The 17596-nt window shown below is 40.4% G+C and overlaps 2 protein-coding genes across 2 annotated transcripts; both read right to left on the reverse strand.

Annotated features, from left to right (window-relative positions):
* Nucleotides 1-3440: 3440 nt before the first annotated feature.
* On the reverse strand, nucleotides 3441-9213 carry LOC133966085 (MAP kinase-activated protein kinase 2-like). The gene is made up of 10 exons (XM_062400841.1): nucleotides 8569-9213; nucleotides 6903-7042; nucleotides 5938-6002; nucleotides 5347-5426; nucleotides 5115-5241; nucleotides 4859-4934; nucleotides 4610-4734; nucleotides 4094-4179; nucleotides 3923-4003; nucleotides 3441-3822 (listed from the first exon to the last, which is right to left on the reverse strand). The coding sequence occupies exons 1-10, from the start codon at nucleotides 8857-8859 to the stop codon at nucleotides 3607-3609; spliced, it is 1287 nt and encodes a 428-aa protein (XP_062256825.1). The 5' UTR covers nucleotides 8860-9213; the 3' UTR covers nucleotides 3441-3606.
* A 546-nt stretch (nucleotides 9214-9759) lies between these two features.
* uroc1 (urocanate hydratase 1) lies at nucleotides 9760-16770 on the reverse strand. The gene is made up of 19 exons (XM_062400852.1): nucleotides 16554-16770; nucleotides 15344-15474; nucleotides 14905-14998; nucleotides 14757-14816; nucleotides 14549-14677; nucleotides 14402-14463; nucleotides 14199-14265; nucleotides 13530-13673; nucleotides 13357-13445; nucleotides 12810-12872; nucleotides 12527-12706; nucleotides 12345-12442; nucleotides 12177-12249; nucleotides 11870-12059; nucleotides 11673-11771; nucleotides 11466-11565; nucleotides 10552-10633; nucleotides 10364-10463; nucleotides 9760-10244 (listed from the first exon to the last, which is right to left on the reverse strand). The coding sequence occupies exons 1-19, from the start codon at nucleotides 16677-16679 to the stop codon at nucleotides 10104-10106; spliced, it is 2028 nt and encodes a 675-aa protein (XP_062256836.1). The 5' UTR covers nucleotides 16680-16770; the 3' UTR covers nucleotides 9760-10103.
* Between the last annotated feature and the right edge of the window lie 826 nt (nucleotides 16771-17596).

Consider the following 17596-nt stretch of genomic DNA (forward strand, 5'->3'; position numbering starts at 1 on the left):
GACCCTGGTCTATTCTCTCTGTGCCTCAAATGTCTGCTGGGAGTTTGAGTTGCTTTTCATAGAGGGTGGTGGTAAGGGCACTTTCTTTAGAGCAGTGGAGATGGATGCTCCTGCAGCTCTTGATCAAAGTCTGAGAGGCTGGGCCTTTCATGCACACCAAAAAGCTCTATCTTAACAGATCCAATATTAGCTTATAGCTTTGACAATTTAAAAATAAAGTACCTTATTTTTTCAAAGCCTTTAATCCTCTAGATTTGTGATGATGCACTCAACAGTATTGGCACAGTCTTTATTTTCAGGGCTTCTTCTGGGAGTTTTGCCCTGCATCAACCAACAGGCTTGACCGGATATTCAGATCCAGATCCTGGAACTTCATCATGCAAATAATACATCACAGAATGAGACTGATTATGGACTCAGTTGTTGTCTGTTATGATGAGAACTGTGACTTGATGGTCCCTGTATGAGTGTTTCGAGGGCATGTTATGAACTGGTGAAATGCTCTTCCTTGTCCGAATGATCCCCTGGTTTGATTCGTCAAAGAACAAAAACAAACAGCAAACCAAATATTTTATCATCTGCACTTTCCTCCACTTAACAAAGTGGTCATAATGCTCTTATTCTCAATCAGGTGTGTCACTTGTTGAGCGCCTGCTTTTTCAGCATACGTCATCTAAATCATGCCAATCATCATTTCTGCAAGCTGCTGATGGATCCTAATAAGCAGGAGTGGACAATGACTGTGGACTATAGTGGATCCGATCTGGAGGGCGGATCATGATCTTGCTGGCTGCTGACCATAGACTATGATTGCAGCAGGAATGCTTGACATATAGTATCCTTCAAAATGTTTACCCTCATCAATGCTGCTAAAAACTTTAATCTTGATTATGTTTTCCCACACCTGACATCTATTGCACTTCTGTCCGTCCTGAGAGAGGGATCCCTCACATTTGGCTCTCTCTGAGGTTTCTACGTATTTTTACCCTGTTAAAAGGGTTTTTAGTCGTTTTTCCTTACTCTTGCTGAGGGTTAAGGACAGAGGATGTCACACCATGTTAAAGCCCTATGAGACGAATTGTGATTTGTGAATATGGGCTAAATACAATTTTATTTGATACTGAGACCATGCGTCATCTATTTGTTTAAAGAACAACATGCCATCAAGAGGAAAAGTACAGGCACACCCATCATGATAAGAATTCCTATAGTTAAAGAAGGACATAATTACATATATAAACAGCTGCCTCATGCCTGCAGCTCAACTTGTCCCTATATAATGAGAACAAAAGGTTCTGTCTCACCATTGATAGGAGTGTTATACATGCCACATGTGCATGCTGATGTGTGTGGGTGGAGTATCTTAAAAAAAGCTTTATCTAACCTTGACACAGCAGAGATGCAGGAGGAAGGAGTAAACAGACTCATCCTCAGTGAGACACACCATGCCTGAACAATGCCAGCCTGGACTCTCACCCTGCGGCTCTTTCGCCTCCAGCACCTGAGCTACTGTCGATTTGATCAGCTGAAATACACCAGAAGTCATGTTGATAAAAGCAAAATATACATTCTGCATTTAAGAATAGTAATTACGTTGAATGTGCATATCTATCACAATGTAGAACATTTTCTCTTCAGAAAGGATGTGAAGGAACTGGATACCCAAGTACTTACTGATTTCTAATGATGATTGGCTGGTTTATCATTTAACCAACTGAATTTTAAATACAAGTATATTGTAAACAAAGCTTAACAAAAAGTATTTCTAATGTGTTGAGTTCTCTCTGCTCCTCTCTGCGTATGCACAAACTGTCAAATCCCCAAAATGGTCTTTAAGAAGTATATGTTCTGTCAAGTCCCAGACATCATTTTTAGGAGGTGAGATGCTTTTTTCTGTGTGAATGAGCATTGTGGTTGGCTTCTCCTCAGAGACACCAGTGACCTGTTTTCAGAGGCTGATCATGCTCTGGAAGGATCCACTTAAATTCTCTGCAGGAGAACAAACCATTAGATAATATCATTTAAGAAAGAAGGTTGGTTCCAGGGCTCACCAATCCGGCAAGTTATCCTCACCCATGAATCCTGAATGTTGTATACAAAGGATTCTTATCATCTATGAAGGCTTCACTTTGACACTGTTATGCTGATGACACACTATTATATTGTATAGGTGTAGAAAGCTACATTGTACAAGTAGCACTGCTGGGTGTTGCAGCATATTCTTAAACCTAAAGAAACTAAAACCATAATTATGATCATTTTCTTTATACATCTTACATTTGTTTAGAGAAATATTGACTTTATAAGTTACTTTTATGTTTTTCTACCCAACTAATAAATCTTTATCCATATCTGACGCTATTCTTTTTTTTTCAAATCAAACTATTGCAATCCCAAAGCCTAAATGTGTTTGAGTGCCCCTTGACTCTGTTACACATTTAAAAAAGGCATATAAACACTTTCTGCTCGACAGTTAACTGCAACCACTGATTTATCTAATACTTGTTATTTTATATCACTTACGTCCTTTCCCTCTGAGTGTCTGTGTAGCTGTCTCTGTTCTCTTCTCTATTGATTACCCTCTCTTGATTTTGTTCTGGTTTTTTTTACGTGTCTTTTATGTACAGAACAGGAACCTGCTGTAAACCAGTTCTAACTGAGTCAGGCCCATTTCCCCGTAACAGTAATATCACTTAAAATTCTTTCCTTTATAGCAAATAAAAATATGACAGCTGATATCTTACTATAACTGAGATTATCTTCAGATTTGTTACTAAACGTACATTTTATTGCTGTATTTTTTTTTTATTAAAGACATTTTTGGAATGCAAGATTTTACATCATGGACACAATAAAACATGTGTGGATTTACAGATAACAGAAAGGCTCCTGATTTCTGAGGCCCTTGTATTTTCCTCCAATGATTTAACATTTTAATTAAAAAGTAAACGATTTAGCTAAAGACAATAGCTCAGTGAGTTACTTTAATACAATAAGCAGCATTTATATCTTGGCAGAGCCTCTCTAGGGAGGAAATTAAATGGAGTGGAAATGTCTGGCTGGGTTGATAGATCTACACAAGAGGCAGGTTAACACTTTTTCCTCTCATGGTTTGATTGTGCTTTGATTGTGCCTCTCACAATACTCACATATTTAACCATCACAAAAGTCCCTAACCAGACACATTAGCTGGATGTACTGTCGCCGAATAAATGTCTTTTAAGACTTCCACGTATAGTATTTTCTTTATTTAAACCAAGAGGATCCAATTTCTCAACTGCCAAAAAATATCTGCATTTAATTCTCTAACTGACAGAAATAATCACCAAATAGATGGAACTACCATGAACTGGATGATTGAGAACCTTCACATATAGAGGTTCAATCTAAGGAACACAGTCAAATGTATCTTCATTTACAAAAGTGACACAACACACCTGTAAAACATAAAAACTCAGTTTTATTTCAAATGTTTGAGTGGTGCCCATCTAAATAAACAACATTCAAGACTTTTGAGAGCAGTGATGTGAAAAAGGAGAAAAAAGTGAGTAAAATACAACATGTGAGGGACTTGTAGATGGGGAAATATTGCTCACCCTGACTTTTTTATGCTACTTTTTCAGAAAACGTCACCTCTCTGTGATTATTACACACTACTCCATCTCCGGCTCTTCCATCAGCTTGTCCGGCTCCATCGGCTCCTCCAGTCGCAGGCTTCTTGCGTCTCTTGTTGAGCAGAGGGTTGTTGGACGTGTCCAGGTCTTTGATTTTGACCTGGTCGTAGTCCACTCGCATGGTAGCCAGAGCACTGGTCATTTCCTCCTGTTAGAGGACAGGAGACACATTTTGTGTTTTATTCTGATATTTTACTGCCACCTTGTGGTGATAGCTTGACATGGGCTTAATCGTCACATGTTCACACCTTCACATCGTCCCACAGCTCCTTGTCTTCTGTCAAAACACGAGAGGTGTGCAGGGGTGTTGGAGGGACGACCATTGACTGCTGTAGTGTGAGACACATGATCGTACATGAATACACACAAGGGACAAATAACAGGCCCGTAGCCACAAAGCGTATCAAGTATAAACTTACACTGATCCAGGGATGATTCATGAACTGTGTAATGGTCATCCTTTCATTGGGGTCGGTCTTCAGTAACTGAATGATGAGCTGTTTGGCTGCAGAGAACATGAAATAAAATAACCTCATGCATTTAACCTGATAGATTGGAATAATTCAGGTTACAGTGTGGATGCATAGTTGGAAATAAAACACCGTCTCTGAAGGTAAGTGACAATAATAACTGTTAAAGAGATACTGTAGAGCATAGGCCTCCATCAAAGCACAGTCAATTAAATCAAGCTGCCCCAATTTTCACACACTTATATATATCAATTCCCTAAATGTGTCTGATATTTTTCATCATAATTTTGTTCAAATAAACATGATGGTCTATGTTTAAATCCTTGATGTCACCTAGTCCTGGTTTTTGAGTCGGGCCATGAAACACAGAGTGAGAGCTTAGGTGTATGTTATCTCTGCATGACATTTTAACAGCTGTAATATCTTTTGCTGTTTGACAAATATACTTTATGTCCATGGACTGACCTTCTCCAGAAACATCAGCCCACTCCGGGTTGGGGAACTCGTATTGGCCCAACCTGATCCTCTGCTTCATGCCTGGAGAGATGGCCTGACCGGTGTTGGAGTAGAACGGAGGAAACCCACACAGACTAAACAACAGAGGGGAGAACACTATGTTACACTGATGTCTAAAACTTAAACCCACAGCAAACCAGAGAATCTATCAACTTTTCTTTAAGTGGAAACAGTTTAATAGACGCACATGATACTCACAGAATGTACATGATTACGCCCAAAGACCACATGTCACATGATTTGTCATATTTCTCTGGCCCAAGCACTTCTGGGGCTGAATGCAGAGAACAACACAATGATGTGAAGAATGAAAGAAACACATGTAAAAAGCAGGTCAACGTGCACATACATACGGACATGGTGATAGTGAAGGACGGTAACCATATTTCCAAACACTATTCCTGTATTTATATTTTTCTTTACTGGTAGAAACCCCATGAAAGTAAACACTCACCAACATAATATGGAGTGTAGCAAGGAGTTTGGAGGGAGTTGTGCAGCGTCGTCTCTTTAGCAAAGCCAAAGTCAGTGAGCTTTAGTGTGGCGTTGCTCTCCTTGGTGGTGTACAGCAGGTTTTCCGGCTGTGGGATGACAGAAAAAAAAACATTAGAGATTAAATAACATACACATGGCTGAAAATTTGTTTGTGAATTTTCTGTGAGGAATAATTTTGACAGTGGCAGTACCTTCACGTCTCTGTGAGCTATGTCCATGTGGTGCAGGAACTCGATGGCCATGCCAATGTCATGCATGATCTCTGAGGCCTCTTGTGGACAGAGACAGGACAGATGGACCAGAAAACATGAAAACAACACACACAGCAAGAAGTAATCCCAGAACTTCTGCACATATAGACTCTTTCTTATATTTTATGTTTTGATACAGAGTCGCCATCTTAGATGCCCATATAATAAATATAAACAAAATAGATGGATAGTTAGATAGATAGATAGATAGATAGATAGATAGATAGATAGATAGATAGATAGATAGATAGATAGATAGATAGATAGATAGATAGATAGATAGATAGATAGATAGATACATAGATAGATACATATATACATAGATAGATATAGAGAGAGAGAGAGAGAGAGAGAGAGAGAGAGAGAGAGAGGATGGATAGATAATCATGTAGGACTCAGGATGGAAGAAGTTAAATGAAAGAAAACATCTAATGTCTTGATTTAAACCTTTGGCAGTTGGAGTGCCCGTACAAAAGTACCATTACAGGATACAGAGACATGGAGATCTGAACCAGCTGAACTCCATCTCACCTCTCTCTGTGAACGCCTGGTCCCCTCTGGCCTGAATACGATTGAACAGCTCCCCTCCTACCATACTGAGACAAGGTGAACACAGAGATCAGAACGGGCTCAGCGAGGGGGAAACTCATCACTGCAATTATGGCTCCATTGTGACAAACAAGTCATTGTGCCTCATTATCTACTGGTTAGATGAGTCCAATCTTCTGAGCCAAGGCCCAATCAGAGGACTGCATTGATGATTGAAAGAAAATAATGACCTGAAAAGTTTTTGCTCATCAGGCGATTTTTACTCAGTAAATTGAATCCAGTAACATAAAATGCAAACGAGGTAATGGTGTAATTGTTCCAAGAAAAACAAGCTTCATTTCAAAGTACAGCTTATAATTAATAAGAAAGGCTGTCCATAATCCAATAGAAATGGCTTTTCTTTAGGGTTAGGTGAATTCTTAGCATTAAAATATTTTGTATGCGTACCACTCAAAACCGCACAATGCTAAATACTTATTTTAAGGAAACTTTGCAACAAAATTGAATATGATAAGATCCCATGTCTTAGATTGAAGCAAATCAGAAACAGACGTAAATTGTGTAAATTCCAATTCTCAATCACTATTCAGAATCTGTTTGTTTGTTGGTTAGCAGGAGGACACAAGAACTACCTCACAGATTTTCCATGTAACTTGGAAGGATGTTGGATAGAAGGATGTGGTAAGAACTGGAAATGATGGTAGGTCTGTGATGTGATTTTATGGGAACATTATCTATCAGTGTGTGTTACTTGGTGCAGATTCACATAAAAATCTGGATGTAGTGAATTTATGAAATGTGGTTTGTGCTCGACTGTATGTCATTCTCATTCAAACTAACACAACGCTGAATTCGAATAAAGAAAAAAGGATGCTGACAATCTTTTTAAGTCCTTTACAGTCTTATGATAAGTAGATAGTGAATTACATGGTGATGGTAATGCTCACCACTCCATTATAATGAGGAGACATTTCTTTCCTTGGTGCATGTTCTCGTAAAGGCTGAGGATGGGGACGATGTGGGGACCCCCGGACACTCGCCAGTGCAGCTCAACCTCCCGTCGGGCTTTAGGAGTATCATACAGAATCTGAATAAAGCACAACAGAAACATCAAATTAATCAGACGTCTAAATGCATAAGTTTCCATCTGTGTATGAACAGTTTATCTGCAGATCACAGTGTTCAGGACAGAGAAGCTTCATTGATTTCTTAAAAATCTATTGGAAATATATATTGCAGAGAAATCTATAATCACATACAGATATTATCTCATGCTCCAGTGTTAAGTCATTCACTATTAATGGCCACTATTACAGCCATTCATCTCTGGTATCTTACTGGTCAGCTCAGATATAAATGTTCATGAGGGGTTGACTTTAACCAAAGCATCAATGCAAAAAACATTATAGAACGACAAACATCCGTCTCACACACACACGAAAAAAAAATGTGGAGGCTGCTCTTTCTGTTTGTCTTTTCTTCTGGCTGTTTATTGATTTACCAACTTATCAGGACACATATTTCCCGATGAAAATCCCTGTTTAATATGTAACAAGCTCAAATACTTAACATTGAGTGGATGGGTGAGATGCAGATTTTAACTTTTGATAAATGTCAAAGGCCCGGACAGTTGTGTGAAGAATTACCAGGGAACATAATTGTCCACATAAAGAATAAACTGTGTCAAAATGTCCCAGACAGCATCATCACTTTCTGTAGATTGTCTGAGTTTAGCTCAGCAAATGAATCTGCCTCATCCTTGAGATTCAATCTGCGTCATATCAATCAGAGCGATCACTGGATATAAAACTTTAAAAGTCCTGCAGGGAAAAATCTATTGAAATATAAAAATCTATCTAAGACTCAGACATTGAGAATCACAAAAACAGATTAGGGATGAATAATTGATGTTTTCTCTCTTTCCATTGACAGCAGCCTTCAGAGGACTGGTTAGATCATGCAGAATTAAGATGAGCACACACACACACACACACACAAACGTTAAACTAAACCTTATTCTAATCCCAAACCTTAAACCAAGTCTTATTCTCCAAACAGTCCATTAAAGGGTGGTCATAAAGTGAGGACCACCCAAAATGTCCTCACTTTCCCAAAATGTCTTCCGTATGTTGTAGGCTCAAAGTGGTCCTTACAAAGATAGCTGTACAATAGCACTAACACACACACACACACACCACACACACACACAAACACACGCACACACACTAACTTTAACCATAGTTACTACTAACTCTAACTTTAACCTTAACCTAACGTTTATGAGTTAAAGGGCTAACCCAAATTTAAACCTAAGCCGCACCCCTATCTTAAACTAAACCTAATAGTAACATTAATCTAAACCTAACTGCCCCCTCACCTGAACGTAACCTTGACCGAAATGTAAACCTAAACCAACTCAAACCTTGACCATAACTTTAACTTTAATCTAACCTAAACCTAAAACCTGAACCCGACCTAATCTGAGGTTTAATGCTTTACACATATGGGGACTTGAGTTATTTCCCCACAAGGAAGAAAAGTCCCCATAATGTGACTGTGTAAACAGGTCTAGGTCCCCACAACATCACAAATACTTGGACCACACACACACACCTTGAGGGCACATTTCTCTCCGGTCCTCTTGCAGAAACATTCCAGCACTTTGCCATTGATTCCCAGACCGAGAACTTGAGTTGTGATTTTATAATCGTCTGTGACTGCGTTTCTCCTGATGTGCAGTGAGGAGTAGGCTGGTGGTGGAGACTGCTGCTGGGGGAGGAGGGGGTCAGACAGGCCGCTGTCGAAGCTGCTCCCCGGGCTGCTGCTGCCCGAACCGCTGCGCTGCGTCGTCCCTTGTTGCGCAGGAATCGGTTTCCCCCGCTGCTCCTCCTGGTTATGATGCATTTTGTTTGTCTTTCCAGTAAAAATCTGACAGTTGTGCAGATCAGATGTCTCCAGCCTCAGGCACAGAAAACATCCAGTAACATCTTAATCCAGCTGCGTGTGTCCTGATGACTCTCCTGCGCCCAGACACAACATCTTGAATAATCTATAAAAGAACCTTGGTGTGAAGAAAAGGGCGGAGGTCTGAAGTCGTACAGTTATACTGGCATTGAGACTTAAAGGAGAGTCCAACTGGACACTGCTTTCAAGCGAAGAAAAACACACAAAATCTGAGGTAAAAGGAATGAGTTAAGTTTTGTCCCGACCCGGCCTGGTCCTCCTCCTCCTCCGCACGGGTATCCGTCTCTTCCTGCAGGGTACAACAACCTCTCAACTCCCTTACGTCAGTGCAGAGCGGCTCAAATTCATCCTCCATTCAGCCACAGAGGCTGATTCGGTTTTCTTAAAGGAACAACCACGGGTAAAGGCAACCAGAAGATAATGTTGTGAAGACGTCCAGGGGCGTAGGAATGACGAGTAGGTCCCTTGAAGTAATATTGTTCTGAACTGAACATTTCAGAAGAGCTTTTTTCCAGTTTGTATTTTGATTTTTAACATCTGCACTTTTAGTAATATGTGTGGTCTTTTTTTCATTATTGAGGTTTTAACCCATGCAGTTGTAACCCAAGTCAGGCATCAGAGAAGAAAACAAGTTTGTGTAAGTACAAAATCCAACCTGTAGTTTTGGTGCATCAAGTTTTGACCTAATCTTGGCTTTGGCCCCATAATGTATATGACTAAATCTCTTGTTATAATATAAAAATCATAATTAAAAAAATAAAATAAGTCTTTCTACTGTCACATTCTGCTTTGATTAATTTTTTTTTTAGATCTATACACAAATGATTCAACACGATCAGATTTATAATTTATAAAGACTTGCAGTTTAATTATCAACACAAAATATAAAGAATACATCCTTATACATTAAATGATTAAAACAGCGAGCACAATATTGTATCCTGTTAGACATTATCTGTATTCACAGCAAACTACTTGTGTGACATTGTCATTGCTTTATTAACTACTATAGGACTGGCAGAAAATTTGCAGGTTATAAGTGACATTTTTGTTGGTGATTTCTGATTGTCTGTAGTATGAGACAAAACTGATTGAATAACATGAAAACATGTGATGATGTGATTACAGCTGTACTCCTTTGCTCTGTGGCTTCCGATGACTGGTATCCTGTGCTGAAGTGTTAGCTAGGCCTGCAGGGCACGGTCCAACACAAGCTCATCCTGCACAGGAAAGGGCATGGTGACACGCAGCTGACTGTTCTCCTCCATGGTGCGTTGGATGGTCTCGTAGGCGTTGGAGTTTCCAGACCAGCAGCGACGAGCCACCTGCACAGAGACGCACAGATTTGTGCCAGTCAGTCAGCGATAATCTGCAAATCTGAGCAGATTGTAAATATGAAGTGAGCCTGGATTTAACAGAGCCTCTCTTATCTCTACACTCTCACCCCATTTGAGACATCCCAGTTCAGCATCAGACTGGCACGCTTTGCCGCATCCTCCGAGCCGTCCAGCAGCAAGCCAAAGCCTCCATTCATTACTTCACCCCTACAGGTGACATATAGTGAATGATTTTGATGAATCATAATGAAAATTCACAAGAATGACTATTAACTAAAAACCCAGGAAGCCTTACCATCCAACCCCACCACCGTTGTGCAGCGCGACCCATGTGGCGCCTCGGAATGCATCACCAACAAAGTTCTGGACAGCCATGTCTAAAGGGAAGACATTAAGAGCTTTATATAAATCAAGAGAAACGCTGGAAAGGGGTAAAGTAGAAGTAATATTTGGAGTTTGTTGGTAAATTCTCAGTCACAGTTATTTTCACGTCAGTAAATACTCAAAGTAGATCTGTGGATTCTAGTCCTGCTTTATAGGTTCAGGGTACCTCTCACATCACCTGCCCCTTAAAGTTTGATTACTCAAATCATTAGTCACAAAATCTCCAGAGGTTCCGCTTTCAAGGCATCAAATGGTCAGTTTTTGTAATACAGTTCATTTTACATCTTTGTCTACAGAACAAAGCATTAACCTGATAACAAACAAGAATGAAAATAGATCAGTGGAGCTCATACCTCCCCCAAGGCCCAACAGCTCCCTTAATTTCAATCAATCTGCACACACTCATAGATATCAGTCCCCTTAATATGACAGATTTTCTTTCATCAAGATCCATTCATCATTACCTGGGAAATCTGTAAAAATGTCCCGATGTTGAAGAAAGAGATTAAAAATGTTTCCTGGAACTACCACTTTGTTCAGATCAAGGCCAAAATTGGCCTATGTCCCATCCTCACAGTAAGTGTTGTGGAAATCAGTTGGCCTGTGGTGATGCTGGTTGCAGCTTTGTACTGTTTGTACTGTTAAAGTGACCTGTAGTAATGGTCTTTGCCAGGAAAAGTAAAGACCGGCTGCTGAACTCGGTCCACAGAACCCTGAAGCTGAGTCTTATTTGTGTTCATGCTATCGTGGTGTTCAAAATCCATCAATCTAAAGTTGACAAACTACATCCTCAGTCCTCAGTTGCATACAGTGAAATGCACATACCTGCACAGAAGGCAGATCCGTCATAAACGTTAGAGGTCTCTCTGAAGGGGCTGTCCGTGCCACTGACGTCATGATGGTCTCTACTGATAACCACAGGAGCCTGAGTGAGAGAATCAACAAAACACACTGTTGAACAACTCCACTAACAACTTTGATATCGTGCAAACACACTGTGCTCATGAAACAATCTTGTTAGCAGCCACTTACTGAAACTCTTTCATCAGCGATAGCCTGGTTGATCGCTAGAGCAATCGCGACTCTTCCTCTCTGGTCAGAGTAGAGGATTCTGGCTTGTGATCCCACGACCTAAACAAAAACACAACTCATATGATTCACTTCTGAATAAGGCTGATTTGCACTGTTAGAAAAGTATGTACATAGGTGATGTTTTTTTAATTAAGGACCATTTTGTGTTTGCCAGCTTCTCTGATCCAGCGGATGTTGTCGTTGTACTGCTGCCTGATCTGATCAGTCACGTTGGCACTAATATCCTCCAAGACGGTAGCAGCGATGTCATCTGTTACGACGAGATCCTGGGCGTCGCCAGATGTGCACACCCAGCGAAACGGGCCGAAGCCCAAAGAGAAGATGTCTCTGTGGTGAAGAAGAGAGCAGGAGGATTGTCAGTTCATCAGGAGAAGAAAATAATGTCTCAGTCTTTTTTGCTTTACAGGGTCGATTCTAAATCAAATAAGTCAGGAAGTGTCTCACCCCATAATGTGCTGAACATAAGAAGGGTAAATAAACTCTGTCGCTCCACCTCCAACCTTTTCTACCTCTGCGCCTACAAAAAACAAAGAACATGACTCTCATTATTGTTCTGACATGGACTGAGTGATAATAATGATATTATAATAATAATGTATTATAATCAATTACCAGCTCTTTTTGCCTCCAGGAGGAAAGCGTTGCCATAGTCCCAGAAGAACATGCCAGCATCAGAAAGCTTATTGATTGCCTTTATTTGTCTCTTGAGGCTGTGAACATGCAGGACACAACATTTTAGCTTCATGGACAAACAAATGGCAGAACACATCTACAGGAAAGTGTGGTCATCTAACCTTTCATGGACCATGGTTCGGAAACGCTGAGGATCGGTTGACATGAGTTGGTTTGCCTGACGGAAGCTGAGCTGGACTGGGTAGTAGCCTCCGTTGAATGGGTTGTGAAGGGAGGTCTGGTCCGAACCCAGATCGACCAGCAGCTCCCCCGTCCTCTCGTACTCCAGCTGAAGTCTCTCCCTGGTTAGAGGAGCGGAGGAGAGGTGTGAAAAAAGATAGCAAGAGTTTAATATAAGTTCGTTGTGTAGAAGCTGCGGATGTGAGCGTTTGAGCTCTCACTCACCACAAGTCTACGATGTTGCCATGGTAACCCAGACTGAGGGGCTTCTTGGAGCTCTTGGCGTCTCTGGGAAACAAAATAATAACATTGTGGAATTGTCCCTGGTCACTGCGGTGTATTGTAACCACTTACATTTACAGAATAAATATAAAAAAATTGTAATCTCTATTTAGTGATATTTACTTGTATTTGAAATAAAAAACATAAGGATAAACATAAGAGATCTCTAACTTTATATTTTGCTCGATTGCTGTATTGTCTAGTGGTTTGCGGTTCAATTTGCCATGTCTACAATGTGTCCATCATCCATTAAGTTTTCACTGTTGTTTTCACTTATTCTGTGAGTTAGCAGAATTATGCAGAAAACACTGTATATTGATCCAAAAATAACCCACAAAATGTTGGTGGGCGTAAAAAAATGTGTGTGTTAGTTAGTGCAGATCCACATAAAAATCTAAATCTTGTAAATTTAAATTTGATTTTATACGGAAACTGTTGGGCCTTGCATAATATTTGGAAAATCATAATAAATCTCGATATCTTTTCCTACCTGATGCGTTGAATGCAGTGCTCCATGCTGCTGGTGACCTCCATCAACCAGCCCTGCTCATGTCTTTTTCTAAGAGGAGCCTCATCCACCTACAAAGAAAAACAGATTCTATGACATTGACACACAGGACTTCCTTAATTCTGGCTCAGCAGTCAGTATTAACAGGAAATGACCTCGGCAATCACGCCAATGCAGCCGGCGATGACGGCAGCTTTAGCCTGAGCTCCGCTCATGCCCCCCAGCCCAGAGGTCACAAAGACACGCCCACTCAAGTCGTCAGAGCCCAGGTACCTCCGGCCGGCGTTCAACACCGTCAGCTACACAGACAAGGAAACAGCTTTGAAACATTTATGAGAAGAACTACAAACAACATCTATGTACATCAACTGTTATGATAACAGGCAGTGGCTCTTCAACTTTTGGACTCGTGACATATCATTACGGAAAACGGATGTATATGAGCTGGGAGAAAACTGTCTAAGAAAAAACTAATATTAATAATATATATTTTAAGAGTTTTGTTATTATCTTGAGACACCTAGGTTTGTCAAAAGTATCGATACTTTTTCGATATTTTTCGGAGTTAGATGGAAAAAGAGCTTGGACAGTTTTCCCCTGAACAAAAGACATTAACCTGGTCATTAAAAAAAAAACGATTCATGTGCCTTGGACCTTTTTTCGTTTTATCATGGTATTGAGTCTCGTTATTTTATACCATTAACATATCGAAGTATAAAATTATGGTATGGTGACAACTCTGGTGACACCATGATAATATATCCTCTTAGAGCAATCCATATTAACAAAGTGTTTGCACATTTACTTTTCGTAATTTCACAAACCATTGTGCCATGAACAATCCCCTGAGGTCCAATGTAGCAGTAGCTGCCTGCTGTCATTTGACCGTACCTGAAATTTCACAATAAAAGAACAGTTTATTGTATGCTAATAATAGGTTCCATATGGAAAGGTTTTTCTGACATAATCCTCACCCTACACAATAACAAATAGAAACCAGCAGCAGCAATGCACCTTTAAAACTCACATTGAAACTCCAAGAGCAAACATCTTCTCATACTGGTCTCTGGAGGAGTAATTTGGAACAACCTGGGTGAAGCAAAAGAAGATGAGTGAACTCTTCATCTATCTGTGTGTCATGTTCTGGAGTCAGATGTGTGTGGTGCAGAGTTACCATGCCGTTGGTGATGATGGCTCGAGGTGACGAGGGCAGGCTGGGAAACAGGCCCATGGGGTGACCGCTGTACATGACGAGAGTTTGCTCCTCTGTCATCTCGCTCAGGTAATGCAACACCAGGTGTAACTGCACACGCACAAATGGACAAATCATTAACCTGCATCTTTTAGACTGGAAGAAAAACATGCATTGCTGGAGGGCTTACCTGGGCCCAGTTACTAAACACCTGTCCGTTGCCTCCATAGGTGACAAGCTCCTGGGGAAACTGAACAATACAGAAAAACACAACAGATTTAAAACGATCCATCAAATTGAACTTGACTATATTAATACATGATGTGGACGAGGCTCACCTGAGCAACAGCTGGGTCCAGGTTGTTCATGATCATCAACATTATGGAGGCTGCCTGACGTGTGCGGCACGGGTACTGATCTATGGGGTATGCCCTGAGGAGACAGACAGAATTGACACTGTGACTATGGTGGAACAAAGAAACTAGACAAAGCCATCATGAGAAAAAATCAATATCATATATAACGTTCAGTATATAACAGAATTCAAAAGGGCTGTTGGGCCTTGGTGGAGGTATTTGCTTCACTGAGAGTCAATCTAGTTATTCTATGTGTTTATCAGTCACTTTTAAAAGATCTGATCTAGGTTTAAAACATTTTCTGATCACGTTTTATATTTGCTCTATCTGTCTCATCTGTTTCATTTTTCAACCAAATAATATATTTATGAATATCAAAGAGCCCAGGATCAGTCAGGCTTTCATCCTCAGGTTGCCTTACCTCATGCGTAACTTGGGGCAGAAGCGGTACATGTAGATGTGTCCATACTGCCGCAGCTCTTGAGCAAATTCAGCTGCGAGAGATGCGTGGTGAGAGGGAGGAAAATAACGCAGCGCGTTTCTCAACGCCAACTACAGGGAAGACGCATTTACAGTAGATAAGTGAGCACAGTGCCAATGTTAACAATGGCAGCAATATTAATAATCTATATAACCTTAACCCAAACAAAACTCATACACAGGATAAGCAATAATCAAATGAAGACATGTGATCTTCGTCATATTCATTTTTAACCTCCTATTGAAGTTTTCACAGCATTTTGTGACATTGACGTGTACATTACAAACAGCTTGAAATCATTATATTACTATTCTCTGTAATATGTAAACAGGAGTATGAACAGAATATAGTACTTGCAACTCATGAAAACATCAAAATCAAAATGATATCTTATTCAGAATAAGGTCAATAGTCTAATTGTTGCTGTCCTTCCAAAGTCAGACAGATGAGAGGAACTTTACTTTCTTTTTTGTTCTTCCTAAAATACATATAGGGTCCAACAAACTCCCTGTATCTCTCTTAATTATTGACTGAGGCCTTTACTCTGAGTTTGTGAAATCAGTTGAGGACCTTGGAGAATAATCAATTTTTCAGGCAGCCCATCAGCAAACTGCGATGATGCAATCAGACAGAGCACACAGAGTGGCATAATGGTGTTTCTTGGATCTGATCGATTTATAAAAGAGCAGCAGTCAGATTTACCAGTGAGCTGCAAGCCTGTTCAGATCCCAGTTCACTTCATGATACTGTCACTTGTAGCCTTCTTTTCTTTTTGATGGTGTGTTTATTCTTGAAGTATGGATTATTAAAAACATCAATGACAACTTGGTTGCATTTAGGTGTGTGAATAAGACAAGCATGAAGAACAACCGGCCTCTGGGCCACATTCAGCCCGCTAGGAAATGTAATCCTGACACCAAAAAATCTCTCATGTAAATAATTATTATTATAATTATTCAAAAGTGACTGAGATCCGACAGAAAATGAGATGTAGCCATTATCGACGTTATATAAATCATGAGGGATGTTGAGTGCGTCAAATAAAATGTTACACTTGCACCGTTGTCCACACAAAAGGCATCATATCATTAAGTGCATCTAGATTACTACTAGCAAAGATAGGAAAATGGTGCATGCACAGAAAACTCACCCGCTCCTCCTCTGCTGTGAGGTTCGGGGTGCGGATGGGTGCATGTGGCACATTGGGGTCTCTTCCCCGGTTAGGTGGCAAAGGGTCCAGAGGTAAACCACTGCATAGCTCCTTTAAATCTGACATCCTGTTGGCTGGTTTCTACTGCTCAGAACTGGAGACAGAAATCAGGCAGCTCTCACCCTCACAGCAAATGAGAGAGGGAAGAGGAAAATTTTGATCTTGTCAGGATTTGAGGGCGATCCCTCTTCGCCTTCCTGCCCCATTGGCTTTTTGGTAGTCTTTGCCCTCCACAATCCACCAATGGCACAGCTCTGATAGAAAAGGAGGTTTGGTAATTATTGATGTCTGAGGGAGTTCGAGGCGGCACATGCTTCACTGGAAAAACACCACAGACCTCTGACCCCTGACATGTAACTCAGTTAAACCAAAAGGCATGCCAGAACCTTTGGACAGGTCATGTAAAATGCTGTTATTCTGCTTTTCAGTTTTTCTGGCACTCACTGTGTATTTCAGTGCAGGACAGATAAAAAACACGATAATAAAAATAAATAAAAAACAATTCTGATACTTTCTCAAAAAGCATTTTCCTTCCTTTTAACAATACCAGCAATACTTTAAACCATTGTCTCCATGGTTCTGCGAAGGCTCATTACTAGCTTGCCACTGAACTCTCTGGATTTAGTTTCTTTCTCATATTCAAGTGGGTATATCTGCTCTGGACAGACAGGAACCTTCTTCTTTATTACAGAACTGGAGATGGTTTCCTTAAATTTCATCACACAAGGAACACTGATTAATCCACGCAGACGAGGTAAGTTCCAGATGATGTCCCCGCTGGGAGGAGCCAGATCTAGGATGAAAGAGGAGGAAAGGTTAAGCAGGGTTTTTTAAACTCCACAAGATTCCCTATATAACCCGAGGACAGAATCATCTCCTCACTCCTCAAATACGTAATTTCATTATCAGATTTTTAATCCTGTGACAGGTCAATTTAACCACTTGATGAAACAGTTAGGTGTTTTAGTCCAGTGTTTCCCAAC

Source organism: Platichthys flesus, chromosome 2, assembly GCF_949316205.1.
Source record: "Platichthys flesus chromosome 2, fPlaFle2.1, whole genome shotgun sequence".
Classification (NCBI taxonomy): domain Eukaryota; kingdom Metazoa; phylum Chordata; class Actinopteri; order Pleuronectiformes; family Pleuronectidae; genus Platichthys; species Platichthys flesus.